Genomic DNA, 25202 nt, shown 5'->3' on the forward strand with positions numbered 1-25202 from the left:
TAATCATAAACAAAATTAAGTAGGAATGCCTTTATAAAACCGACATTACTTGTTAATGTATGTATATAAGTACATTTGCAATAAGTAGTTAATAAAATATAAATTTTTAGTAACTTAAAAATTAATTGTATTGAAATTCAATACACGTGTAATTTATGGATATGAATGACATTTTAATCTTGAAATTTTAATCATTTTAAAATTGAAATAAATGATAATATACACATTAATGCAATTTCCAAGGAAAATTACACAACAATTAAACTTGAAATTAAACACTTTTTTCTTTTTCTCATAATTAAACATAATTGAAATAATTAATAAAGTATGCGTTAATAAAATACGTTAATACTCATAGCCATACGTAATTGTTTAATAAACAAAATTATTTTAGTAACGTTGCACATTCTTTTAAAGAATAAGCAAGAAAATATATCATATAATTTTAAAAAATAATTACAAAAAACTCAGTTTATTATTGGTTTCTATAATGGAAAATGTATTAGAAGAAGTATATAGAAAATTACAAAAACAATTAAAAATTGTCTTTTTTTGTAGTATTGGTGAGTATTTTGAATTTTTATTAATTTTTTTATTACTGATAGCATTTTTATTACTATTAAACTAATTCATATATAAAGTCATACTACAAATTGCCTAATATTTTTTTGAAAAAACTTTATTTCTACAGTTATTTTTAATTTTGCCTTATCTTTAATTGAATATATTAGATTGAACAATTACACAAAGTAAACTACATGAACATAAATACGTACAAATAAACGCTTATTATAACGATGGGAGGGTTCCGATAGCGCACATCCTGATAGCCCAACCAATTATCTTGAATTATCTAACTCAACGTACGGAAAATCTCTAGGCACCTGCCATTGTGAGTGTGCTATCGGGACCCCTCGTGTAACGATATTAGACATCTGATTTACATTAAATTTAAAAAAGTTAAAACATTAACACGATAACTTTACTAAGATATTAATAAACGTTATCTTTGAACTCTTTGTTTTAATGTGACACTTCTTTGACAGTGACTTTAAAATAATAATAATTTTTGGTTTTTATGAAGAAAAATATATAAGAAAATGCAAAAATGAAATGTTCTCATGAAACGATAACATCAGTTATATTGTACGTGTACTTACTATTTCTTTTTTTAGTGTACGATATAGGAATAATTTTGCATTGCACACTATATGCAAAACGTGATGAGCCTTCGATTGAATCAAGTAGATGTAATCAAAACAATTTTGTACATATTTTATACCACGCATGGCACGTAACTTGGGCGGTTACTGTGTTCAACGAGGATAACCTATAAAAGATATGTGGAAAATTTTCCGAATTAAATTGATTAATGAATATCTCTCAAATGATTACTTATTTTATATTCTTTTACGTTAGGAATTCGGCAAGAAACATTACTATATACCTTACAATTCGCTGGTTAAAGAAAAACGGCAATAAGTCGTACATATGAAGCAATGAACCGTTAATAGAGGGTGTTTACGATAACTAATCGGATCTCGGATTGGATTGAACAATGGTACTCAACGTAAGCATAGAAAATTTCCCTAGGCTAATCGGATTGACGATTGCTGTCTCAAATGTAATCCGATTGATGACGAAAGCGTGGAGACCGAGAAGCATGCTTGAAAAGTAAGTCTTTTTATTTTTTTAAATAATAACACAAAAAATCAAAGATTAAGTTACAAAGAATGATTTGAATTTAGATTTATTGTAATTTTTTTTGTCTAAACACTGGATTTCGTTTTAATTTCTGTTTGTAAAAATTAATTAATCTATTCTAAAGTTTGTGGTTATATCGGAAACAAATCAAAATTAATAAAACAATTATTAATTATTAGGTACATATTAAAGCATATAATATTTCAAGCATATCATATAGAATTCCTGTTTATTATAAACTTAGTAAACATAACTTTGAAATTATTCAACTACATTATACATTAATCAATATTAATTTATATGTTAAAAATCAATAATGTTTCTAAAAATGTTCTTTCTATTCTTTTCCAGATCGTAAATAAACTTCAATTCCATGAATAAATAAAAATTACTGGAAAATGGATTTATATGAAGAGGGCATTATTGAACAATATCAATTTGTGTTAACTTAAAATTTGTAAAATCTACTTTTCTTTATTAGTTGTTTATTAGAGAGTAATAATATAAAAATGTAATATACGCATCATATATGCATACAATTATTTTAATTTTATTTATGTATATTCCGTTCTTATATTATTACTCTCTAATAAACAACTAATAAAGAAAAGTAGATTTTACAAATTTTAAGTTAGCACAAATTGATAATGTTCAATAATGCCCTTTTCATGTCAATCCATTTTCTAGTAATTTTTATTTATTCTTGGAGTTGAAGTTTATTTACGATCTGAAAAAGAATAAAAAAACATTTTCAAAGACATTATTGATTTTTAACATATAAATTAATATTGATTAATGTATAATGTAGTTGAATAATTTCAAAGTTATTTTTACTGAGTTTATAATAAACAGGAATTCTATATGATATGCTTGAAATATTATATGCTTTAATATGTACCTAATAATTAATAATTGTTTTATTAATTTTGATTTGTTTCCGATATAACCACAAACTTTAGAATAGATTAATTAATTTTTACAAACAGAAATTTAAACGAAATCCAGTGTTTAGACAAAAAAATTACAATAAATCTAAATTCAAATCATTCTTTTTAACTTTACCTTTGATTTTTTGTGTTATTATTTAAAAAAATAAAGAGACTTTTCAAGCATGCTTCTCGGTCTCCACGCTTTCGTCATCAATCGGATTACATTTGAGACAGCAATCGTCAATCCGATTAACCTAGGGAAATTTTCTATACCTACGTTGAGTACCATTGTTCAATCCAATCCGAGATCCGATTAGTATCGTAAACACCCAGACTTTCTACAATAAGCTATTAGTATCATAAGTCATAAGCCATAAGAATTGATCAATTACAGTCGAATATTCTCTTCGCATTTGATTGTGATTGGTCAATTTTTATAGCTTACGACTTATGATACCGACTAATAACTTATTGTAGAAAGCCTACAAAGGATCTCGCACATGAAATGCATAACAGAGCATAAGCGTAACATAAGGTCTCTGGACCAATGGAAATCTTATGTAAATCAATATGACGACTTTATGTTGGATGCTCATTAATGCATCGGTTTTATGTTGTTCTTATGTTATGTTATGCATTTCATGTGCAAGATTCTTTATAGGCTTTCTACAATAAGTTATTAGTCGGTATCATAAGTCGTAAGCTATAAAAATTGACCAATCGCAATCAAATGTGAAGAGAATATTCGACTGTGATTGATCAATTCTTATGGCTTATGACTTATGATACCGGCTAATAGCTTATTGTAGAAAGCCTATTAACGGTTCATTGCTTCATATGTATGGCTCATCGCCGTTCTGTTTTTCTTTAACCAGCGAATTGTAAGGTACATAGTAATGTTCCTTGTCGAATTTCTAACGTAAAAGAATATAAAATAAATAATCATTTGCGAGATATTCATTAATCAATTACATTCGGAAAATTTTCCACATATCTTTTATAGGTTATCCTCGTTGAACACAGTAACCGCCCAAGTTTCGTATACGTGCTGTGCGCGGTACATTATATGTACAAAATTATTTAGATTACACTTGTTTGATTCAATCAAAAGGTCCATTACGTTTGGCATATAATGTTATAAAAAAAAGTATTTCGGTGCTTTATACTAAAAAAAGAAATAGCAACTATAATATTTACAATTATAATTTTTTTTATGAAGGAATATATTAAGATATAGAAATGAATCATCCAGATTACAATATGACAAATTTTTTCATCGTTTATTAGTACAACTTCATACTACATACATTTCGATATATGTACAGTGCGTTGCATTGATGCCTGGGGTACCGATTTTAGGGATCACGTTACTTTCTTAGTTATTTTTACGTTCATGACTGAATGTCGCGCGCGATCACGAATGTATCGTAGTGTTAGTAGTGTTTTGACAGTTAGGCTTGGTTAGGTAACTTCTGTAACCTCAGTTTTGATCGGTGATACCTCTGAAATATTCCAAAGGAATATTTGGAAATAAAGTCAGGTTTACTAAATAAATACACCAAATATAATTAAAAGAAAGTAGATTGAAGCGGATTAATATATCAGATGAGTATTATTTTGAAAAAGTAAAATTGTTGTTATTTGTCAATAAGAAATAATACTTTGTGAGGTGTTCTCCTTATTTACAGGTAAAGCGAAAGTTGGTGAACAAATAAAGGACAAGGAGGAAGTATTTTGTTCGCAATGTGACTGCAAATACAATGTGAATGCAGAAATACAACTATTATTAACCCTTAAACACGTAAGTGGGTCTGAAGACCCTATATGAAGCTTTGAACGCTTCCTGTGTGAAGATGGAATAAGATAGGAGGTTCGGACCAAGACGTAAAAAAAGTTTGAAATCTCCTCTTTCGATTGATATAGTTGATCAATATAGTTGTGCAATATAATGTGCAAATTTATGTTACAGATTGTGCTTATAATAGTTATATGGGTTATCTCATTGTTGGTCATTTACATATTATTCTTAATCTGGATTATTTATATGTTATTCTAAGTCTGTGTGGATTTATTGATTAATAAGTGGATACACAAAGCATCGGCAAATATTGGTTGTAACGAACATAATAATGAAGAGGTAAATGTCGTTAATTTTACTTTTCTCTCTACAATTACATGCGAGCATATAAAAAAATTTAGATATCTCTCTATTTACAACTATATTAATTATTAATTTTTAAACTTGCAAGATATTGAATAAAGATTAAGTAGATTGATTAATAATAGATTATTACGAATCAATCGTTCAATTTAAATATTAATTTTATAATATTAAATATGTTAGAAAATATTGTTTTTTAATCAAGTTGGAGTTAATCTTTGTTTGAGTTAATATATTGATTTTACAATATTCATCATCAAACTAATTTGCAGAAGGATTTTGATAATTGAAATAGTTTTCAAAATTTTAGCACTGTTCTTGCATGGCTTTTACACGTTTCCAATCAACATAAAATATTTTTTTTAATGTTTTTAAAAATATTTTTTTTTAATTTATAAAAAACGTAAAAAAATGTTAAGTGCTTCTTTTTTCATTACAATAATGTTTTTTTAACATTTAAAGAAAATGTTGATTTAATGTAAAAAAAACATTCTTTTTTAATTCAATGAGCAAAACAATATTTTTTAAAAAACATTTTTTGCAACGGAAAAATTATTCGAAATTGTTAAAAGTAATGGAATCGTGTCTCTTTTACATTATAAAATATTGTTGTTTTGATGTTGAGATTTTTCAGGAATTTTGCTTTGAAAATTTCCAAGCGGTCACCCATCTAAGTCGTAACCGCGGTGAACGATACTTGACCTCTGCGGCTGCTGCGAAATGATCCCTCGTGATGATCTGAAAACATGTGCTAATACGTGTATATCACTGATAGATTAGATCAATATATGTTATCGAAAGACCAAACGTATATGTATGTATATATATATATATATATATATATATATATATATATTTAAAGCATATTATTAAAAAATTGTTACTTTATATATAAACATATATAAAGTTATAATGTTTTATTGATTTCAACATATGCTATTAAAACGTTTTTTTAACCAAATTTTAAAATCAATAACAATTGAAAAATAAATAGTTTATATGTTAAATAATAAACAAACACATAATTTTATACATAAAAGATAAGTAAAAAAATTAATATTAAATATACATTTAATAAATATTAAACAAACGTATAAAAAATGCTTACTGAAATAATTTTTTCAATTAAATAATTCATGAAAAATAAATACTTAAACAATATTAACCTTTAAACACACCTTAAAAACGTTTCTAAGAAATCATTACTTTAAGTGAATATGTAATAATAAAAAAAAAATATATATTAAAGTAATGTTAAATTAATATTTTGAAATTATGATTTCCAAAAAAAAAAAATTAATGCAAAACAAATATTAAATGAACGTTCAATAAATATTAAATTAATATTTGCTCTAAATCATTATATAAATATTTAATTAATGTTAAATAAATATTTAATAAGTATTTAATAATTATTATTATTTAATGAATTGTATAAACTGTATTTACTTCATAAATATTATTGTTATAATGAATTGTTATAATAATGAATAATTACTATTAAATAAATATTTTAAAAACATTTAAAAAATATTGTGTGTTGATTGGGTTGTTAAATAACACAAATCAAATTTCACTTTTTATAAACATATAAATTTCTTTATTTTTGTTAACTTTTTTACATTATTTTTCTTAAATTAAAAACTGACAACAGGAAAAACTTAACAAACTGACGAATTATATTGAAGCACGGCAGGCTAATGAGTTTAACTAAACAAAGTTTATCTGCTCGTGAAGTGGCCCAACAATATATTAAATAATAAACAAACACACATAATTTTACACATAAAAAGTAAGTAAAAAAATTAATATTAAATAAACATTTAATAAATATTAAACAAACATATAAAAAATGCTAACTGAAATAATTTTCTCAATAAAATTATTCATGAAAAATAAATAAACAATATTAACTCTTAAACACACCGATCTCTTAAAATACGTAAGCACATTTTTGAGTCTGGGAGACTACTTTAACTTTGAACAGCTATAACTTTGTTTCCAATCAACATTTTTCAACAATCTTTTTTTTCACATGAAAGTTCAGAATCTCAAAAATGTGACTGCATAATCGGCATTATCAAAAAATGATTTATTGTGATGTTTTAAAAGAAAAACCATTAAGTAAAAATGAGAAATTGTTCAAAAATCACTTGTCCTTTAAAAAATCATATCTCCAACAAAAAACTTTTAAGGACTTTATAATACGGCGTTTTAAAGCTACAGAGTCATACTTTCAAAAGAATTATGGTATTGTCATTCTTTTTAAAAAGTATAATTATATAAAAACGGGAATATGAGATATTTTTGAGTGTCTGAAAATCAACTTTTCTTCAAAAAATCATATCAATTTGCAAATTGATTCCGTCTTTCTTGTGCCATTTTGACAACGGTTTGCAAGAAGAAACAAAAGACGGAACTGTTCCGTCTTTTGCTTCTTCTTCTTTTGTTTTGTTAAAAAACGTTTTGTTAAAAAATGGCACAACGAAGACGAAATCCGTTTGCAAATTACAGTGAAGGTGCGCGTGGGAGAATAGTGGGTTTAAGTGAGCAAGGTTTATCTGCCCGTGAAGTGGCTCAACAAGTTGGGTGCAATATAAAAACGGTGGAATTGTGGAGACAAAAATATCGTGAACTAGGCCCTGACGGACTGAAAGATCACAGAAAACAGAATAGACGCCCAAAAAAAAACGACCCCGGAATAGGACGCACAAATAATAAACGTTGTTGCGGAAAATCCGTTTAAAGGAGCCGAACACGTCATACCGGAAATCGGAATTGATATTTCAAAAGCGACCGTAATCCGACGATTAAAAACAGCTGGGTTGATCTCGTGTCGTCCGACCAAGAAATGCGTGCTAAATGAAGAACATCGCCGAGAAAGATTAGCCTTTGCCCATCAACATCTAAATGAGCCCCAAGAAGAATGGGATAAATGGATTTGGTCGGACGAAAAGGTAAATTTATTTTCTTTTTCATTTTATGTTTGTTTCAATTAATAGATTGCACGGTAAAATAATTGTGGAAATATTAGATACCTCAAATAATAATTGCATTTTTTACAATTATAGGTCTTCTCTTCTGCTGAGGATGGCAGACTGCGTGTTTGGAGGCCTAGAGGCGCAAGACTCGAGCCACAATATGTCGTGCAAGAGCGACATAGTGGTAGAATCTCTTGCAGTTTTTGGGGCTGCATGAGTGCTGCTGGTGTGATGGCACTGCACCAAACTACGGCACGGATGACGGCTGTAGAATATGTAAACATTTTAGACACAATCATGCTCCCCAGTGCACGAGCAAGGTTTCCACCGGATGAGTATCCGAGTATTACGTTCGTACAGGACAATAGTTCTGTACATACTGCTCACCTAACAAGAAATTGGTTCAATAATCATCCCGAAATACAAAAAATAAATTGGCCAAGAAAATCCCCAGACCTAAATCCGATTAAAAATTTATGGGCCGTCATGGTAAGGGAATGGAGGTCCGGCGAGCACAGAACCCGAGAAGCATTAATAGAACATGTATTGGACGTTTGGAACAGGCTTCGAGACCGACCTGAGGTATGTCAGAACTTGTCGACGTCGATGAGGGCAAGATTGCAGCAAGTGATTGATAAGAACGGCTATTGGATTGACTATTAATGTGAGTATTCAACATTCCTCAGTCACGTTTTAATTAATTAATATATTATTTTTTAGTACACACATATTTTAAAATTTATTGCACAAACTTTTTTCTTTACACACACATATTAAGAAAAAAATATTGTGTTTAATAAAAATAATGCAGTTAATTTTAAAATGTGTGTAATAAAGAATAATATATTAATTAATTAAAAAGTGATTGAGGAACAAACGATGTTGATCTCAAGCGATATGCTAACTTTTCCAGGCTTCTCGGATGTGGAGACTCTGAGGGTGTCTCATGACGGTGTCCAAAATGCTCAGAATGATTATTGAACCAATTTCTTGTTACGTGGGAAGTATGCACAGCACTGTTGTCCTGTACGAACGTAACATTCTCATGTTGATCTCGTGGAAACCTCGCTCGGGCACTTGGGAGCATGACGATGTCCAAAATGTTCACGTATTCTAATGCCGTCAAACGTGCCGTCGTTTGACGAAGTGCCATAACATCAGCTGCACTCATGCATTCCCAAAAGCTGCAAGAGATTCTGCCACTGTGTCGCTCCTGCATGATATATTGTGGCTCAAGTCTTGCGCCCCTGGCCTTCAAAATCGGGTTCTCCGTGCTTCCTAATTCTAGTCGCTGAAAGCACATCACGTGACTGTTATATGTGATTACGGTCGATTTCGAAATATCGATTCCAATTTCCGAGATATGTTTCGCTCCTTTAAATGGATTTTCCGCAACAACGTTTATTATCTGTGGGTCCTGTTACGGTGTCGTTTTTTTTTTTGACGTCTATTCTGTTTTCTGTGATCTTTCAATCCGTCAGGACCTAGTTCACGATATTTTCGTCTTCACAATTCCACCGTTTTTATATTGCACCCAACTTGTTGGGCCACTTCACGAGCAGATAAACTTTGTTTACTTAAACTCATTAGCCTGCCGTGCTTCAATATAATTCGTCAGTTTGTTAAGTTTTTCCTGTTGTCAGTTTTTTAGTTTAAGAAAAATAATGTAAAAAAGTTAACAAAAATAAAGAAATTTATATGTTTATAAAAAGTGAAATTTGATTTGTGTTATTTAACAACCCAATCAACACACAATATTTTTTAAATGTTTTTAAAATATTTATTTAATAGTAATTATTCATTATTATAACAATTCATTATAACAATAATATTTATGAAGTAAATACAGTTTATACAATTCATTAAATAATAATAATTATTAAATACTTATTAAATATTTATTTAACATTAATTAAATATTTATATAATGATTTAGAGCAAATATTAATTTAATATTTATTGAACGTTCATTTAATATTTGTTTTGCATTAATTTTTTTTTTTTGGAAATCATAATTTCAAAATATTAATTTAACATTACTTTAATATATTTTTTTTTTTATTATTACATATTCACTTAAAGTAATGATTTCTTAGAAACGTTTTTAAGGTGTGTTTAAAGGTTAATATTGTTTAAGTATTTATTTTTCATGAATTATTTAATTGAAAAAATTATTTCAGTAAGCATTTTTTATACGTTTGTTTAATATTTATTAAATGTATATTTAATATTAATTTTTTTGCTTATCTTTTATGTATAAAATTATGTGTTTGTTTATTATTTAACATATAAACTATTTATTTTTCAATTGTTATTGATTTTAAAATTTGGTTAAAAAAACGTTTTAATAGCATATGTTGAAATCAATAAAACATTATAACTTTATATATGTTTATATATAAAGTAACAATTTTTTAATAATATGCTTTAAATATATATATATATACATACATATACGTTTGGTCTTTCGATAACATATATTGATCTAATCTATCAGTGATATACACGTATTAGCACATGTTTTCAGATCATCACGAGGGATCATTTCGCAGCAGCCGCAGAGGTCAAGTATCGTTCACCGCGGTTACGACTTAGATGGGTGACCGCTTGGAAATTTTCAAAGCAAAATTCCTGAAAAATCTCAACATCAAAACAACAATATTTTATAATGTAAAAGAGACACGATTCCATTACTTTTAACAATTTCGAATAATTTTTCCGTTGCAAAAAATGTTTTTTAAAAAATATTGTTTTGCTCATTGAATTAAAAAAGAATGTTTTTTTTACATTAAATAAACATTTTCTTTAAATGTTAAAAAAACATTATTGTAATGAAAAAAGAAGCACTTAACATTTTTTTACGTTTTTTATAAATTAAAAAAAAATATTTTTAAAAACATTAAAAAAAATATTTTATGTTGATTGGAAACGTGTAAAAGCCATGCAAGAACAGTGCTAAAATTTTGAAAACTATTTCAATTATCAAAATCCTTCTGCGAATTAGTTTGATGATGGATATTGTAAAACCTAACAAAAACCTTTTTTTTTAAAAAAAAAAGAAAAAATGTACGCCAGGTATAAAAAATGTCATATAGTCTTCTAAAATTCTTAACAAAAATCCTTTTTTAAAAAAGTATCGTATATTAGTCTATCTTATATTAAAAACATGTTTTTAAATTAAACTATTCCAAAAATTGTTTAGATCATATAATTAGCCAGGTATTTCATTAGACATAAAGAAACACAACAGTATTTTCCTCTAAACCCACATAAACTCTAAATTTTTTTAAAACATGTATATTAAGACTATTCATTAGAACAATTGCAGTGTTCGATTACTAAAAAGTATATGTAGTAAAAGTTCAATCATTTTTCCAAATAATTTTAAGTTTCTTAAACAGACTTCAAGTGACTAAACTACAAACGGGAGATCATAGTGAAAAAAAAATCTGGCGTGCCCAAGTCGTATTAATATAAGACGTAATATAAAGAGACTTGGGCACGCCAGATTTTTTTTTCACTATGATCTCCCGTTTGTAGTTTAGTCACTTGAAGTCTGTTTAAGAAACTTAAAATTATTTGGAAAAATGATTGAACTTTTACTACATATACTTTTTAGTAATCGAACACTGCAATTGTTCTAATGAATAGTCTTAATATACATGTTTTAAAAAAATTTAGAGTTTATGTGGGTTTAGAGGAAAATACTGTTGTGTTTCTTTATGTCTAATGAAATACCTGGCTAATTATATGATCTAAACAATTTTTGGAATAGTTTAATTTAAAAACATGTTTTTAATATAAGATAGACTAATATACGATACTTTTTTAAAAAAGGATTTTTGTTAAGAATTTTAGAAGACTATATGACATTTTTTATACCTGGCGTATATTTTTTCTTTTTTTTTAAAAAAAAAAGGTTTTTGTTAGGTTCTTATTTACATATGACTTCATTGCAACGCTTCTACTACTATATGTATTTAATTCCTTAATATCAATATTTTCCTTTTTTAAAGTAAAATGGATGCGTGCTATAACAAATGTTTTTAACTACTATACCTCACAAATTACAGCTCTTGCTGACAATGTGTCTTATATATCTAGTGACTTTAGTCGACAATATAAATTAGCGATCTCCCACGGCGTAAAACTTTATTTATACCGAGTCGATAATGTATATTAATCGATCCAATCAATTAGAGACCCTATAGGTCTGTTCGCGTCGCATGCCCCAAGAGCACTTAGATCACTTTTATCACCAATCGCAGCATTAGTTCTAATGCTGTGATTGGTGATAAAAGTGACCCAAGTGATCCAAGTGCTCCTGGAGCATGCGACGCGAACAAACCTTATATCAGAGTCCGGACAAGTCGCGATTTGGGTAAAATCGCACGAGAGAGAAAGAGATACACCTCTCTCTCTAACTTATTCTTTCTCAGTTGAGGTTAGACACGTCAAGAACAAGTTAGAGAGAGAGAGGTGTATCTCTTTCTCTCGTGCGATTTTGCCCAAATCGCGACTTGTCCAGACTCTGATATAGGGTCTCTACAATCGATAACAAGTCAGCGCCTCCCCACGGTGTAAAACTTTACTTTATACACGGGGGCAATCGCAGTTGAATGTAATTGGTTCTTACTTTTAGATCCAACCAATCACATTAAATTGTTACTTAACCGCCCAGTAAACTGCACTAAACTATATACTTAAAGAAAACGATTGGTCTATTTTTCATATGCTAATGGACTAATGAATTTTCGCGCTACGGGACGCCGGTCTAAATAACAATTCTTCTCATGTGCTGTGACCATAGAAGATAGACGTAGGCCACCATTGTATGTTCTGTGTAGGCCACGTGCTGTGAGCTGTGAGCTGTGAGCTGTGAGCTGTGACTAAATCGCAATGAATAGGCCAAATAATGGACGATGAAGAGGTCGATGTAAGTATTAAGCATTATAATATGAAAAGCCAGGGTACCGATCATGTAACTTTTTTCTAAGGCGGAAAGGTGAAAAGTGGATAAAAAATTTCACCATTAATTTCACCTTTTCGCCCTAGAGAAAAAGTTACATGATCGATACCAAGTTATGTTTATGTTAAGATTACTCATTTCTAATAATCTTATCTCATTTCCAGCTCGAAATGAGGGACCTCAATTTAGAGGAGTTCAATGGCGGCCCCCAGAACGCCGCTGCTGTCAATGGCGGCTTCCAGAACGCCGCTGCCGTTAATGGCGGACCCCGCGACGACGATGTCGTCGATGTCGTCGGTGTCGACCCCCGCGACGACGCTGCCGTCGATGCCGGCCCCCGCGACGCCGGCCGCCGCGACGCCGCAGGTCCCCGCAACGTCGCAGCTGGTCCCCGCGACGCCGCAGCTCGTCCTCGCGACGCCGCAGCTGGTCCCCGCGACCCCGCCGCCATTGGTCCAATTCAACGTAAGTATTAATTAACTTCTTCGCTCAGACTTTAGCGCGAGACGCGACCGCACCTCTTGATATTAATCTAATAGACTATCAATTTTTTATTTTTATAGGAAGACCAAGAGGAACAAAGGGCGGCAAACGGCGAGCTTACAATAAAAACGAATTTTTCAACTTTTTATTCGACATGTCTAGTAGCTACAACCGCCGCTATAATGGAAGAGGAGGGAGGGGAGGTAGAGGCGGAAGAGGAAGAGGAAGAGGATATATATTTTAAAATGTTTTTTCTAATTTTTTGTAACGTTTTTCTATTATACCTAATAAATACCTAATAAATATAATTCAATAAATGTGTATACTTTATTTTTTTAGTAAATTTAATGCATTAATCAATATTTTGCTTTCTTGTTCAGGTACTTGCTTTATCTTTAAGCATATCAAACTAATAAAGTAGAAGATAGAAGAGACAAGACGTAGTTGTAAAAGCCTTAAATACTTTTATATTGTAACTAGGACCATATTGCTTTTCACTTACTAATTTTACAGCTTTGTTGTATTGGAGATTCTATTCTAATATCACTCTAAAAGCAATAACATATGGAGAAAGTTAAAGACCTAGTGAAATATAGCTAATTCTAAACCTGGATGATCTTGCTAAATTTTACTTTTTAAAGCTAATATTAGCTATTTATGGTTTTGACATTTAAATACTTTAGGATCGTAATCCCAGATAACAATATGCTCGCACAGTGATAGCATGGTGCACGCACGCGTGCGGATTATCCGCATGCGGAGATGTCATTAGATCCGACAGATGCGTCCTCAATTGACCGCAATATCGCTCGCACGCGTGAGATCGCACGCGTGCGAGTGAAATGCGCTCCTCATGCGTGCGAGCGATATGAGCCTCACATGAGGTATATAAATGCGCATTTGTTTTATAAATTTATAATTTAACAAGTCTATCCCAAACAGCACCGAGTCGATTATTAGCAATAAGTCGACTTGTGATTAATTTGAAATAATTTATACATTTACTACCAAATTTGTATTCTCATGATAACATTTTTCAAAAATTTAATTTAATATTTTAAAATGTACTACCAAATTTGTATTCTCATGATAACATTTTTCAAAAATGTAATTTAATATTTTAAAATATAATATACATTATATACATTGAAAGTAGTAAAATTAAATTTTTGACAAATATCATTATGAAAATAAAAATTTGGTAATAAATGTACAAATGTAAGTGGATATAATAAAATAGTGAAAGAAAGAACAAAAGTTATTTGTTTATAGTTAATGTTATTCAGAAAAAATATAAAATGTTTTATATTACACACATAATCAATTATATTTACAACATTAGAAAAGTTTGATTTATTAAAAAAAAAACAAAGTAATTTTTCATAAAACAATAGTTACAATCTTAATTATTTTTCAATATGCGATATATAAAATAAGAGAAACTTTTAATTATATAGAATGTATCGAGACAGTAATTTTTTGCCAAAATTTGGTTTTATGTGAGTGCAAATTTAAAGAATTGAATTTATTGACAACAAAATAACATTATAATAACATCTCATGATTTGAATGTGGAAAAAAGAAGGTATATCTATATGCAGAGAATGTTTAAGTCAAAATGACATTGATTGTTCTCATTTCTACATGATTACAATGTCATTTGAAAACAATTTGTCAAAATTTTACCATATACAGCCATATACATAAATTGCATTTCATAACAACATTATAATCTTATTAACCAAGAAAAGACTCAATTAATAAATTAATATCGTAATATCACAATGTTATAGCAGCCAAATAACTAAACTTATATACTCGTCCTTATTTTCATCGGTCAAAGGAATATTAGCACTATTCGGCTTTAAGTCTTTTTGGGAAGTATGACCAAAGCTTTCTTCGTCAAGGCTTAAAGTGAGTTCTAATTCACTGGAACCGTTTTCATTAATTCATAGAAGAGAGTTGTAATATTCAGAATCAACACTCTCCATATCTTTCAGATCAATTGGTTTAGCCAACATTATTTTATAAAATGGTCGAATAAGGAAAGCTAAAAAATAAATTCAAAAAATATAGTTATTTTATACATTACTATTATAATTACTATACATTTTACTACATGTTAAGACCTACCATCGCAGAAGTTTACCATGATAAACAGCCATTCCTGCTATACGTCCAATAAATTTAAAATAATTTAAATGCTCCTCATTACATACACCAGAACAAGGATTAATTTGCAGTGTATAATTATGGCTAAAAATAAAAAAATCGTGCCATTTTTTTTTCTATAAATTATATATTGTAAGTATAATAAAGTTTCCATTGTAGAATACTCACGTTGCAGAATACTCAAAAAGTCTATAGTATGGATTAAACATTTCTTTAGACAATAAAAAGAACCATTCTCTTGCAAGGCCACCGTAATTTAAGCCTATCTCTCCTTTAAATTCTACCCATAATTTCGTTTTTAGAATATCAACTCTTAACGGATTCAAGCTTATAATATGTGGTACGAATCTTCCAAAATATTGTTTCGGCCAACTTTTATTTCAAACTTATTAGGAACATTATTCTGTAATAAGATATATAATTATAATAATCTCATATCTATGTCAAAAATGATATAATGAACAACGAACATATGTACATACAGGCTCCTTCTCAATAGAGAAGAAAGAGGACGATTCTAACCTCACTTAATTGTATATACATATCACGTTTTATTACATATAAAATTTATATATGTATATACATATAGATATCTTCGATATTCGTTAATATTTTATGTCATATTAATTATTATGTCATATTAATTATGAAAAGACATTACCTTGAATAGTTGGAACAAAAAAGCCGGCACACGGGAGGCACATGGTGACAGTGGGCGCGCACACACACACATACACACACACACAACACACACATACACACACACAGACGATCGAAAAGATGAGATCGCGGCGATCGCATGTCGCGCGCACACTACAATAACTTGTAAAAATATACTTTTATTTCTAATAATGTTTATGAAATATATATCAACATTTTATAAATATTTTTAGAAACATAAAGCGGCGTCTACAATGGGGTCGCAGTAAAAGAGTCGTATCGCAATCGTTTAATGAGACGGACTAATCAAGGAAGAAAATACAAAAGCATTATACTTTCTCTCTCTCTCTCTCTCTCTCTCTCTCTCCTCTCTCTCTCGAGCGCTCTCTCAATTAGGTAGCTACATAATGCATATCTCTCTCTCCTCTCTCTCTCGAGCGCTCTCTCAATTAGGTAGCTACATAATGCATAACCTCACATAAGAACCCATCTTGACGGACAGTCGCCCGTCTTGAGCGTTGTAAATGCGCCTTGGCGGACACTCGCGAGACTGAACGACAAGAAGACGAACACTGAAAACTGAATCGTCGAAGTGACACTTTTCATAGACTCGCTGTCGAAATCTCGGGATTGACTGAACCGATTTCATTCGGACCGGTCGCAATCGAAAGCTAAAAAAAAATCATTATAAAAGTATCATTAGAATTTTTTTCATTATAACCTTTGTTTCCGAGTAAATCCGAGTTAATTGAACGGAAAAAATGGGCAAGGCGAAAACTCGAGATAAAGCTACGGTAGCGCTTCGAAATGCCAGTGCCGTAGTCACAAATTTTGACAAACTTTTTTTTTATACCTGGCGTCGCGACGCTACCGCATCGCTTGATAAATATATTAACTTAAACAAAGATTAACTCCAACTTGATTAAAAAACAATACTTCCTAACATATTTAGTATTATAAAATTAATATTTAAATTGAACGATTGATTCGTGATAATCTATTATTAATCAATTTACTTAATCTTTATTCAATATCTTGCAAGTTTAAAAATTAATAATTAATATAGTTGTAAATAGAGAGATATCTAAATTTTTTTATATGCTCGCATGTAATTGTAGAGAGAAAAGTAAAATTAACGACATTTACCTCTTCATTATTATGTTCGTTACAACCAATATTTGCCGATGCTTTGTGTATCCACTTATTAATCAATAAATCCACACAGACTTAGAATAACATATAAATAATCCAGATTAAGAATAATATGTAAATGACCAACAATGAGATAACCCATATAACTATTATCACCACAATCTGTAACATAAATTTGCACATTATATTGCACAACTATATTGATCAACTATATCAATCGAAAGAGGAGATTTCAAACTTTTTTTACGTCTTGGTCCGAACCTCCTATCTTATTCCATCTTCACACAGGAAGCGTTCAAAGCTTCATATAGGGTCTTCAGACCCACTTACGTGTTTAAGGGTTAATAATAGTTGTATTTCTGCATTCACATTGTATTTGCAGTCACATTGCGAACAAAATACTTCCTCCTTGTCCTTTATTTGTTCACCAACTTTCGCTTTACCTGTAAATAAGGAGAACACCTCACAAAGTATTATTTCTTATTGACAAATAACAACAATTTTACTTTTTCAAAATAATACTCATCTGATACATTAATCCGCTTCAATCTACTTTCTTTTAATTATATTTGGTGTATTTATTTAGTAAACCTGACTTTATTTCCAAATATTCCTTTGGAATATTTCAGAGGTATCACCGATCAAAACTGAGGTTACAGAAGTTACCTAACCAAGCCTAACTGTCAAAACACTACTAACACTACGATACATTCGTGATCGCGCGCGACATTCAGTCATGAACGTAAAAATAACTAAGAAAGTAACGTGATCCCTAAAATCGGTACCCCAGGCATCAATGCAACGCACTGTACATTGCTAGTACTAAAAGTTTATATGTATATTATAGATCTTCAATACTGGCAGTGAATTTTGCAGTATTATGCAAGCAATAATTAATTGTTAGTAAACACACTTTAAAACAGACTACCTATTTACACTATTTACACTGTTTATAATACATCGGTTTTAATTATTTTTTAAAATCGATTTTTTAAAAACTAAAAAAAAATTTTCAGTGAAAGTTGACAAAGTCGTACTACAAAAGATATTTTGTAATAAGTAATCATTCTGAGTAATATTAAATTAGTTGGTCAAGTTACGTTGGAAGATTAAGTATATAAGAATTCTACTAAATTACTCTTTGTGTGTCTGTGTGTCTTGTATATAAATTTAAATTACTATAGTGTTGTAAATTAATTTGAATTTATTTCAATATTTATTTTTACAGATGGAAATTATAAAAGGTAAAAGAGAAGGAACTATAAAGTATATACATGAAGGTTATACTTATCATTTAGATAAACGTAATAATATTTATCGTTGCGCTAATCGAAGATTAGCAAAATGTAACGCTTGTTTAATGAAGAAAAATGATAATTTTATTATCAAACATTCTCACAATCATGAAGAGAATCCACAACTCATCGATATTATAAAGATGAAAAATGACATGTTAGATATGTCAAAAGAAACTGGTTTGCGACCAAAAGAAATATTTGATTTTGTTTGTCGAAGGTAATATGTATATTACAGTAAGTTGTTAGAGCTATAAGATAACATATCTTTAATTACAGTAATCCACTTGTGGGTTCACATATACGTATTCATCAATGAGAACAATTCTACATCGAACAAGAATGAGTTCTTTTCCTCCTATACCAAATTCTATGGAAAAATTAAAAGATTGTTTGCTCAATTATGAGTCATTAAAAGATACATATAAAGGATATGTTACATCTACTAATAATGAAATGGCCATTATCTTCAGTACAGTTCTGTTTTATTAGATGCATTATCAGCATCTACAGAAATATATGTAGATGGAACATTTTCTGTAAGTATCGTTCTTTCACTATATTTGTAAACAAATAATACCTGCATTGTCTAATTATAAAATACATTTATATTATTTTTTAACAGGTAGTTCCACAATTTCCACTTATTTCACAATTATATACTATACATATTCGTTACATGGAAACAGTAAGTTGAATACAAAAATAAAAAAGAATTTTTTTATGCAAAATTTTATTTTTTATAGATTTAGTCAGTAATCAAATATATTTTTAGAGCATTGCTGCAGTGTACGAGGTGTGTTCAAAAAGTATCGCGAATTTTGTGTTTTTTCAAAAATTATTTATTTATTCATGAATATCTATTTTGTCCCCTTCAAAGTAATCCCCATGAGATATTATACACTTGTGCCAACGGTTTTTCCAATCTTCGAAGCACTTCAAAAAATCATTTTTTTTTATCTTGTTCAGCTCCTCCTTCGATGCCGTCTTTATCTCGTCAAGCGTAGCGTAACGTCGTCCTTTCATGGGCCTCTTCAGTTTAGGGAACAAGAAAAAGTCACAGGGGGCCAGATCTGAGGAATACGGTGGCTGCGGCATCATTAGTGTGTTGTTTTTGGCCAAAAAGTCGCGCACAAGCAACGATGTGTGAGCAGGGGCGTTATCGTGGTGCAAAAGCCAATTTTTGTTCTTCCACAAATCCGGGCGTTTCTGGCGGATTGCTTCGCGCAAATTGCGCATAACTTGCAGGTAATATTCCTTATTGACCGTTCTACCCTGTGGCAAGAACTCATGATGCACCACGCCCCTGCAATCGAAGAAAACTGTCAGCAAAACTTTCACATTCGACCGAACTTGGCGCGCTTTTTTCGGTCTTGGTTCGTGCGGCAGCTTCCATTGAGATGATTGAGCTTTGGTTTCCACGTCATAACCATAAACCCACGATTCGTCACCAGTTATGACCCTCTGGAGCAAATTTGGGTCGTCGCGGACAGAGTCCAACATCTCATTAGCAATGTTCATGCGATGCTGTTTTTGGTCGCAATTGAGCAATTTTGGTACGAATTTCGCGGCGACCCGTCTCATGCCCAAATCATTGATAAAAATCGAATGGCACGAGCCAATCGATATGTTTAGGTCCTCAGCAACTTCTCTAACGGTGATTCGACGATTGGCCAATACCATTTTCTCCACTTCATTAATTTTTTCGTCTGTTGTTGAAGTGCTCGGGCGTCCGGCACGCTCTTCGTCGTTCACATCTTCTCGGCCTTCTGAGAACATTTTGTACCACCGATAAACGTTGCTTCGGTCCAAGGTAGCTTCTCCGTATGCCACAGTCAACATTCGGAATGCATCCGCGCACTTAATTTCGTTTTTCACACAAAATTTGATACAGGTTCTTTGATTCATTTTTTTGAATAGGTAAAAATCGAAGACGATCCGAAACACGTGCAAGCAAAGCAGCTGTCAACAATTAAGTGAACATTCAAAATGGCCGAGCTTGTCGGCATAAGTGAGAGACATGAGTACCAACATAACGCCACAAAAAGATCGAAATTCGAATATACGTAACCCGCGAAAATTCAAAATTCGCGATACTTTTTGAATACACCTCGTATATCTTGTGCGAAAAACGTACCACATTTATGTATAACGCTATTTGGAAAAAGATTAAAGAATTAGCTCCTGATCTTGAAAAAAATCTAGAGTTTATAATGTCGGACTATGAAGTAGCAGCAATCTCATCAATGAATGACAGTTTTCCTCAATCGAAAATTCATGGTTGCTGGTTTCATTTTAACCAGGTATATTTTATTTTTTTCTTATTAAATGTTGCCTTAACAATATTTCTACTCAAGTTAAAACAATTTTCTTAAAAATTATGTTTATTACAGGCTATTTTGCGCAAATGGCGTCAATTAGGCCTTATAGAAGCTTCATCAGATTTATTGAGCATTTCAATGAATATACCTTTATTACCGGCTAATTTATTTCCAAATGCCTATGTCATAATGGAAAGTGTTGCTAATTCTTTATATTGGCAATATCCTAATATATTAAAGTTTCTGAAATATATGTCTGATAATTGGTTATCAAAAGCGGAAAATGTTAGTACTTTTGGTTGCCCTGTAAGAACGAACAATAGTGTAGAAAGTTTCCATAAAATAGCTGCACAAAAACTTCGGAAACCACATTCAAATGTATGGATATTTTTAGGTAATTATGATTTTAAATAAAACTACACAATGATAATAAGAAAGCCTTCTTCAGTCTGGATTAACTGGATTTTATATATTTCTTTTCAAAAGGGAATGGGTATATAGATGCAAATCAGCATCAATAATTATATTAAATTAATTAATTTAATAAAAATTGTGATATTACTAATTCTTATTTGATATGCTACGACCAGAAAAACAATTCGTCGCACATTCTGGTTAAATTCGAAGAAGTATATAACATTACACAAATAAACATAGGCATTAAGATCCAGTTACGACCAAAGAAGGCTTTTTTATTATCATTGTATTGTTACATTATCGATCCAAAAACATATCTCTATTTTAAATAAAACTTGCATTACAAAAATTTAATAAGCACAGTATTGTTACATTACAAAAGAAGAAATATATTTCTTATATATTTGCATTATAAAAATGTAAATAATATGTTAACTATAAAAGTATTGTATTTTCTTTTTCTTAATTCTCACATAAAAACATTGGATTTAACAATTAAGTTACTTGTTTGAACAAAGTACAGTAGAAAATTTTACAAATAAGTTTCATAAAAATACATTTCTTTAAATTGTCATTTTATGTTAAAAAGTATAAAGAAACATTTTTTCATAGATTAAATAACTAGTATAAATTATAGTTAACAAACGCGATAGCATTGCGATGTCAAGTATTATTCCAATCTTTAAATTTTCTAAAAATTCTTAAATGCTACAATGTTTTTATATTTTCAGAAAATTTGAAAAATTTGTTAAAATATGTAATCAAACTTTGCGTATTTCCTGCGAAATTTGTTGGCGCCATCTCCGGACTCAACTGCGTGGCTTTACGACCACCCTCTCCTACTTTCACTTTCGCTCGTCCGTTTTTTTTCGCGCGCTAAAAACAGTACTTGTAACGACACTCATTAAACCTTTTCTTGCGATATATCTCGTTCACTTTTCTCTCATCGACACTCAGACCATAGCTAATTCAACAGGTTATGGGCCCAGACATCTCGTAATTGGGATCTGATCGTTCTAAAGAAGAAAAGCGTAAGTTTGTCGTTGTGTCGAGGGTACTCGTGGCAACCTAACCTAAGGTGGGAAGGAAGCGTTGCGAACGACCGCGTGGTCTCGTAAAGTTTTTCACGTCTCGGTAACAAGCCAAAAGAAACAGTTTCTTTTTCGAGTTGCAAGGTTTCAGAATCGATTGCGAATAACCTGCAAAAGGAAAACTTTTATTCGAAGAACATAACCAAATTCGACGGGAAAAATTATCAATCCTGGAAGTTCCAAATGAAGGCAGTATTAGTAGCGAATGATCTAATGGAAATCGTGGATGGTACAAAGGTGGAACCCGAAGCCGTTGCTGAGAGAGATGCCTGGAAGAAGTCAAATGCAAAGGCCATGTTCATAATATCTACTTCGTTGGAAGAATCTCAACTCGAAACGTTAATTACGTGCAATACTGCGACTGAAATGTGGGCTAAATTAAGGTCAGTACACGAACAAACCTCAGAAACAAATAAATTAATCCTCACGCAAAGATTCCATGCATATAGAATGGAACATAACATGTCGATATCACAAAATATTGCTAAAATAGAAAATATGGCAAGACATCTGAAAGATCTTGGCGAAACAATCTCAGATGTAGCAATCATGGCCAAGATATTAGGAAGCTTACCTTCAAAATATAGTTATTTAGTTACGGCCTGGGATAGTGTTGATCCGACTCGTCAAACTCTTGAATATTTGCGTGAGAGATTACTTAAAGAAGAAGCTCGTTTATCCTCTACAGATGAAATGACAAATGCGTTAGCTGCTGTTTCTTTGAAAACTAATCAGTCAAAATCTGAAAGTAATTTGCAGAAAAAGCCTGAAATAAGCAACGCAATTAGAGGTTCTACAGTAAAGAAAGTCGAATGCTTCTATTGTCATAAGTTAGGCCAAATGATTAAGGACTGTCGCAACAGAAAGAAGAAAGATCAAGAGAAATCTGGCAAATTGGAGACTGTTGCACTCGTAGTAACTCAGAGCACCGCCGATACAACTACGTCAGAGTCAGTAAGTGCTCACTCAAAGGAGATCTCCGAAATCCTATCGTACGACGAAGATAATATATGGTATGCGGACAGTGGAGCCTCCAAGCATATCAGCTTTCGAAGAGAATGGTTCTCGGAATTTCATCCCTCGTCAGGAGAAGATATAGTATTGGGTAACGAAGCCAAATGTAAGGTTCTAGGATCCGGGACGATTGCTGCAAAGAGATTGGTGTCAGGAAGATGGCTGGACGTCAAGTTGGAGGATGTTCTTTATGTTCCTAATTTCGGAAGGAACTTGATTTCCGTTGGCTATTGTACTAAGAAAAAGTTGACAGTCACATTTCACGATGATGTCGTCACAATTAGTCGAGACGGTGAGTACATTGTCGGAGGTATTAAACAAGAAAATCAACTTTACAGGTTATTTATGAAGCCGATGCTCCATGAAGCTAATGTCGCGTCATTCCAAACGTGGCATGAAAGATTAGGGCACCTCAACAAAAATTATATCAGCGAAATGGCACAAAAGGGATTAGTGGCAGGCCTTGATTTGTCAAACAAGTCGGACTTCTTCTGTGAAGATTGTCAACATGGCAAAATGCATCAAAAACCCTTTCGAAACACGGACCGAACTCAAACGATGAAGATCGGCGACCTCATTCACAGCGATGTATGTGGTCCTTTTCAAGTGGATTCACTAGGAGGAGCCAGATTCTACGTCTTGTTCAAGGATGATTTTTCTAATTACCGTGTAGTTCATTTTGTCAAACACAAGGCTGACGTCTTCGATAAATTTAAGGAGTTTGAAAAATCAATACAGAATAGATTTGGTCATTCGGTGAAGCGTCTGCGTGTGGATAACGGAAGAGAGTACTGCAATAAGGAGATGTCCAATTATCTCGTCAAAAAGGGCATTTCTCTGGAAACAACAGCCCCGTACTCACCTGAACAAAATGGCAAATCCGAAAGAGACAATCGTACTCTCGTGGAGAGTGCAAGAGCGATGCTACACGCTAAAAATTTGCCAATGTTTCTCTGGGCTGAGGCCATTAATACGGCTGTCTATGTTTTCAATCGCAGTGTCTGCAGCAAGACGAAAGATTCTACGCCTTATGAAATCTGGACCAACAAGAAACCTAACTTGTCTCACGTCAGGATCTTTGGAAGTAATGCCTTTATTCATATCCCAAAAGTTCACAGACAGAAACAGGATCCGAAGGCCAGGAAGTTAATGCTAGTCGGATATCAAGGCGAATCGTCCAATTATCGCCTTTATGATCCGTCAAACAAACGAATCACCGTCAGTCGAGATGTTATATTTAATGAATGTCCTTCGAGAGAAATGGCATCGTCAAAGTCAGTTTGCCTCGAGATTGGTCTAGAGAATCTATCAAAGGATTTGCCAACACAGGACATCCCAAATGAAGTTCAAGAAAATAATGAACAAAAGCAGAATCAAGAAAACGGTGATAGAAGCAACATCGAAGAACCAACACGCAACGAAGCCACACAACGAATTCTACGAGATCGACAGTCTATTCGCAAACCTGATAGATACGAGGCAAATTTTCTTCAGTTTGACGAACCAAAGTCGTATGAAGATGCTATCCATGGCACACACGCTGAGGAGTGGAAATCTGCCATTAACGAAGAATTGGCAGCGCATAAGAAGAATGGTACTTGGGAAGTTATTACTTTGCCTCCAGGGAAGAAAACTATCGGTTCCAAATGGATTTTCAAGGTTAAACAGTCATCATCCGGAGAAATCGAACGCTTCAAGGCACGCCTTTGTGCCAAAGGATTTACGCAAACGAAGGGCGTAGATTTTACTGAAACTTTTTCTCCAGTCGTCCGCTATGACTCGATTAGAACTCTTCTGGCCATAGCAACAGAGAAAAATCTCAAAATGCAGCAATTTGACGTGAAGACCGCCTT

General features: G+C 31.5%; 3 protein-coding genes and 1 long non-coding RNA gene across 5 annotated transcripts; 3 read left to right on the forward strand and 1 right to left on the reverse strand.

Moving 5' to 3' along the window:
• The first annotated feature begins 3447 nt into the window (after positions 1 to 3447).
• LOC120357239 lies at positions 3448 to 18974 on the forward strand. The gene is made up of 3 exons (XM_039447273.1): positions 3448 to 3519; positions 18440 to 18726; positions 18786 to 18974. The coding sequence occupies exons 2-3, from the start codon at positions 18440 to 18442 to the stop codon at positions 18823 to 18825; spliced, it is 327 nt and encodes a 108-aa protein (XP_039303207.1). The 5' UTR covers positions 3448 to 3519; the 3' UTR covers positions 18826 to 18974.
• Positions 14649 to 16842, reverse strand: LOC120357240 (E3 ubiquitin-protein ligase NEDD4-like). 2 transcript variants are annotated; one of them, XR_005574394.1, is made up of 4 exons: positions 16061 to 16842; positions 15568 to 15802; positions 15361 to 15483; positions 14649 to 15277 (listed from the first exon to the last, which is right to left on the reverse strand). XR_005574394.1 is itself a non-coding variant. In XM_039447274.1 (3 exons), the coding sequence occupies exons 1-3, from the start codon at positions 15606 to 15608 to the stop codon at positions 15253 to 15255; spliced, it is 189 nt and encodes a 62-aa protein (XP_039303208.1). In that variant the 5' UTR covers positions 15609 to 15984; the 3' UTR covers positions 14649 to 15252. The 2 variants fall into 2 exon arrangements, 1 of the variants encoding a protein (XP_039303208.1); XM_039447274.1 differs by lacking the exon at positions 16061 to 16842 and having other exon boundaries at positions 15568 to 15984.
• A 5-nt stretch (positions 18975 to 18979) lies between the features above and the next one.
• Positions 18980 to 19298, forward strand: LOC120357242. Its single transcript, XR_005574401.1, has 3 exons — positions 18980 to 19045; positions 19132 to 19194; positions 19282 to 19298. It is a non-coding gene; the product is annotated as an uncharacterized LOC120357242 (long non-coding RNA).
• A 1421-nt stretch (positions 19299 to 20719) lies between these two features.
• LOC120357336 lies at positions 20720 to 21241 on the forward strand. The gene is made up of 2 exons (XM_039447502.1): positions 20720 to 20809; positions 20900 to 21241. Exons 1-2 carry the CDS (start codon positions 20720 to 20722, stop codon positions 21239 to 21241), a joined length of 432 nt encoding a protein of 143 aa, XP_039303436.1.
• Positions 21242 to 25202: the final 3961 nt, after the last annotated feature.

Source organism: Solenopsis invicta, chromosome 3 (assembly GCF_016802725.1).
Source record: "Solenopsis invicta isolate M01_SB chromosome 3, UNIL_Sinv_3.0, whole genome shotgun sequence".
Classification (NCBI taxonomy): Eukaryota; Metazoa; Arthropoda; class Insecta; order Hymenoptera; family Formicidae; genus Solenopsis; species Solenopsis invicta.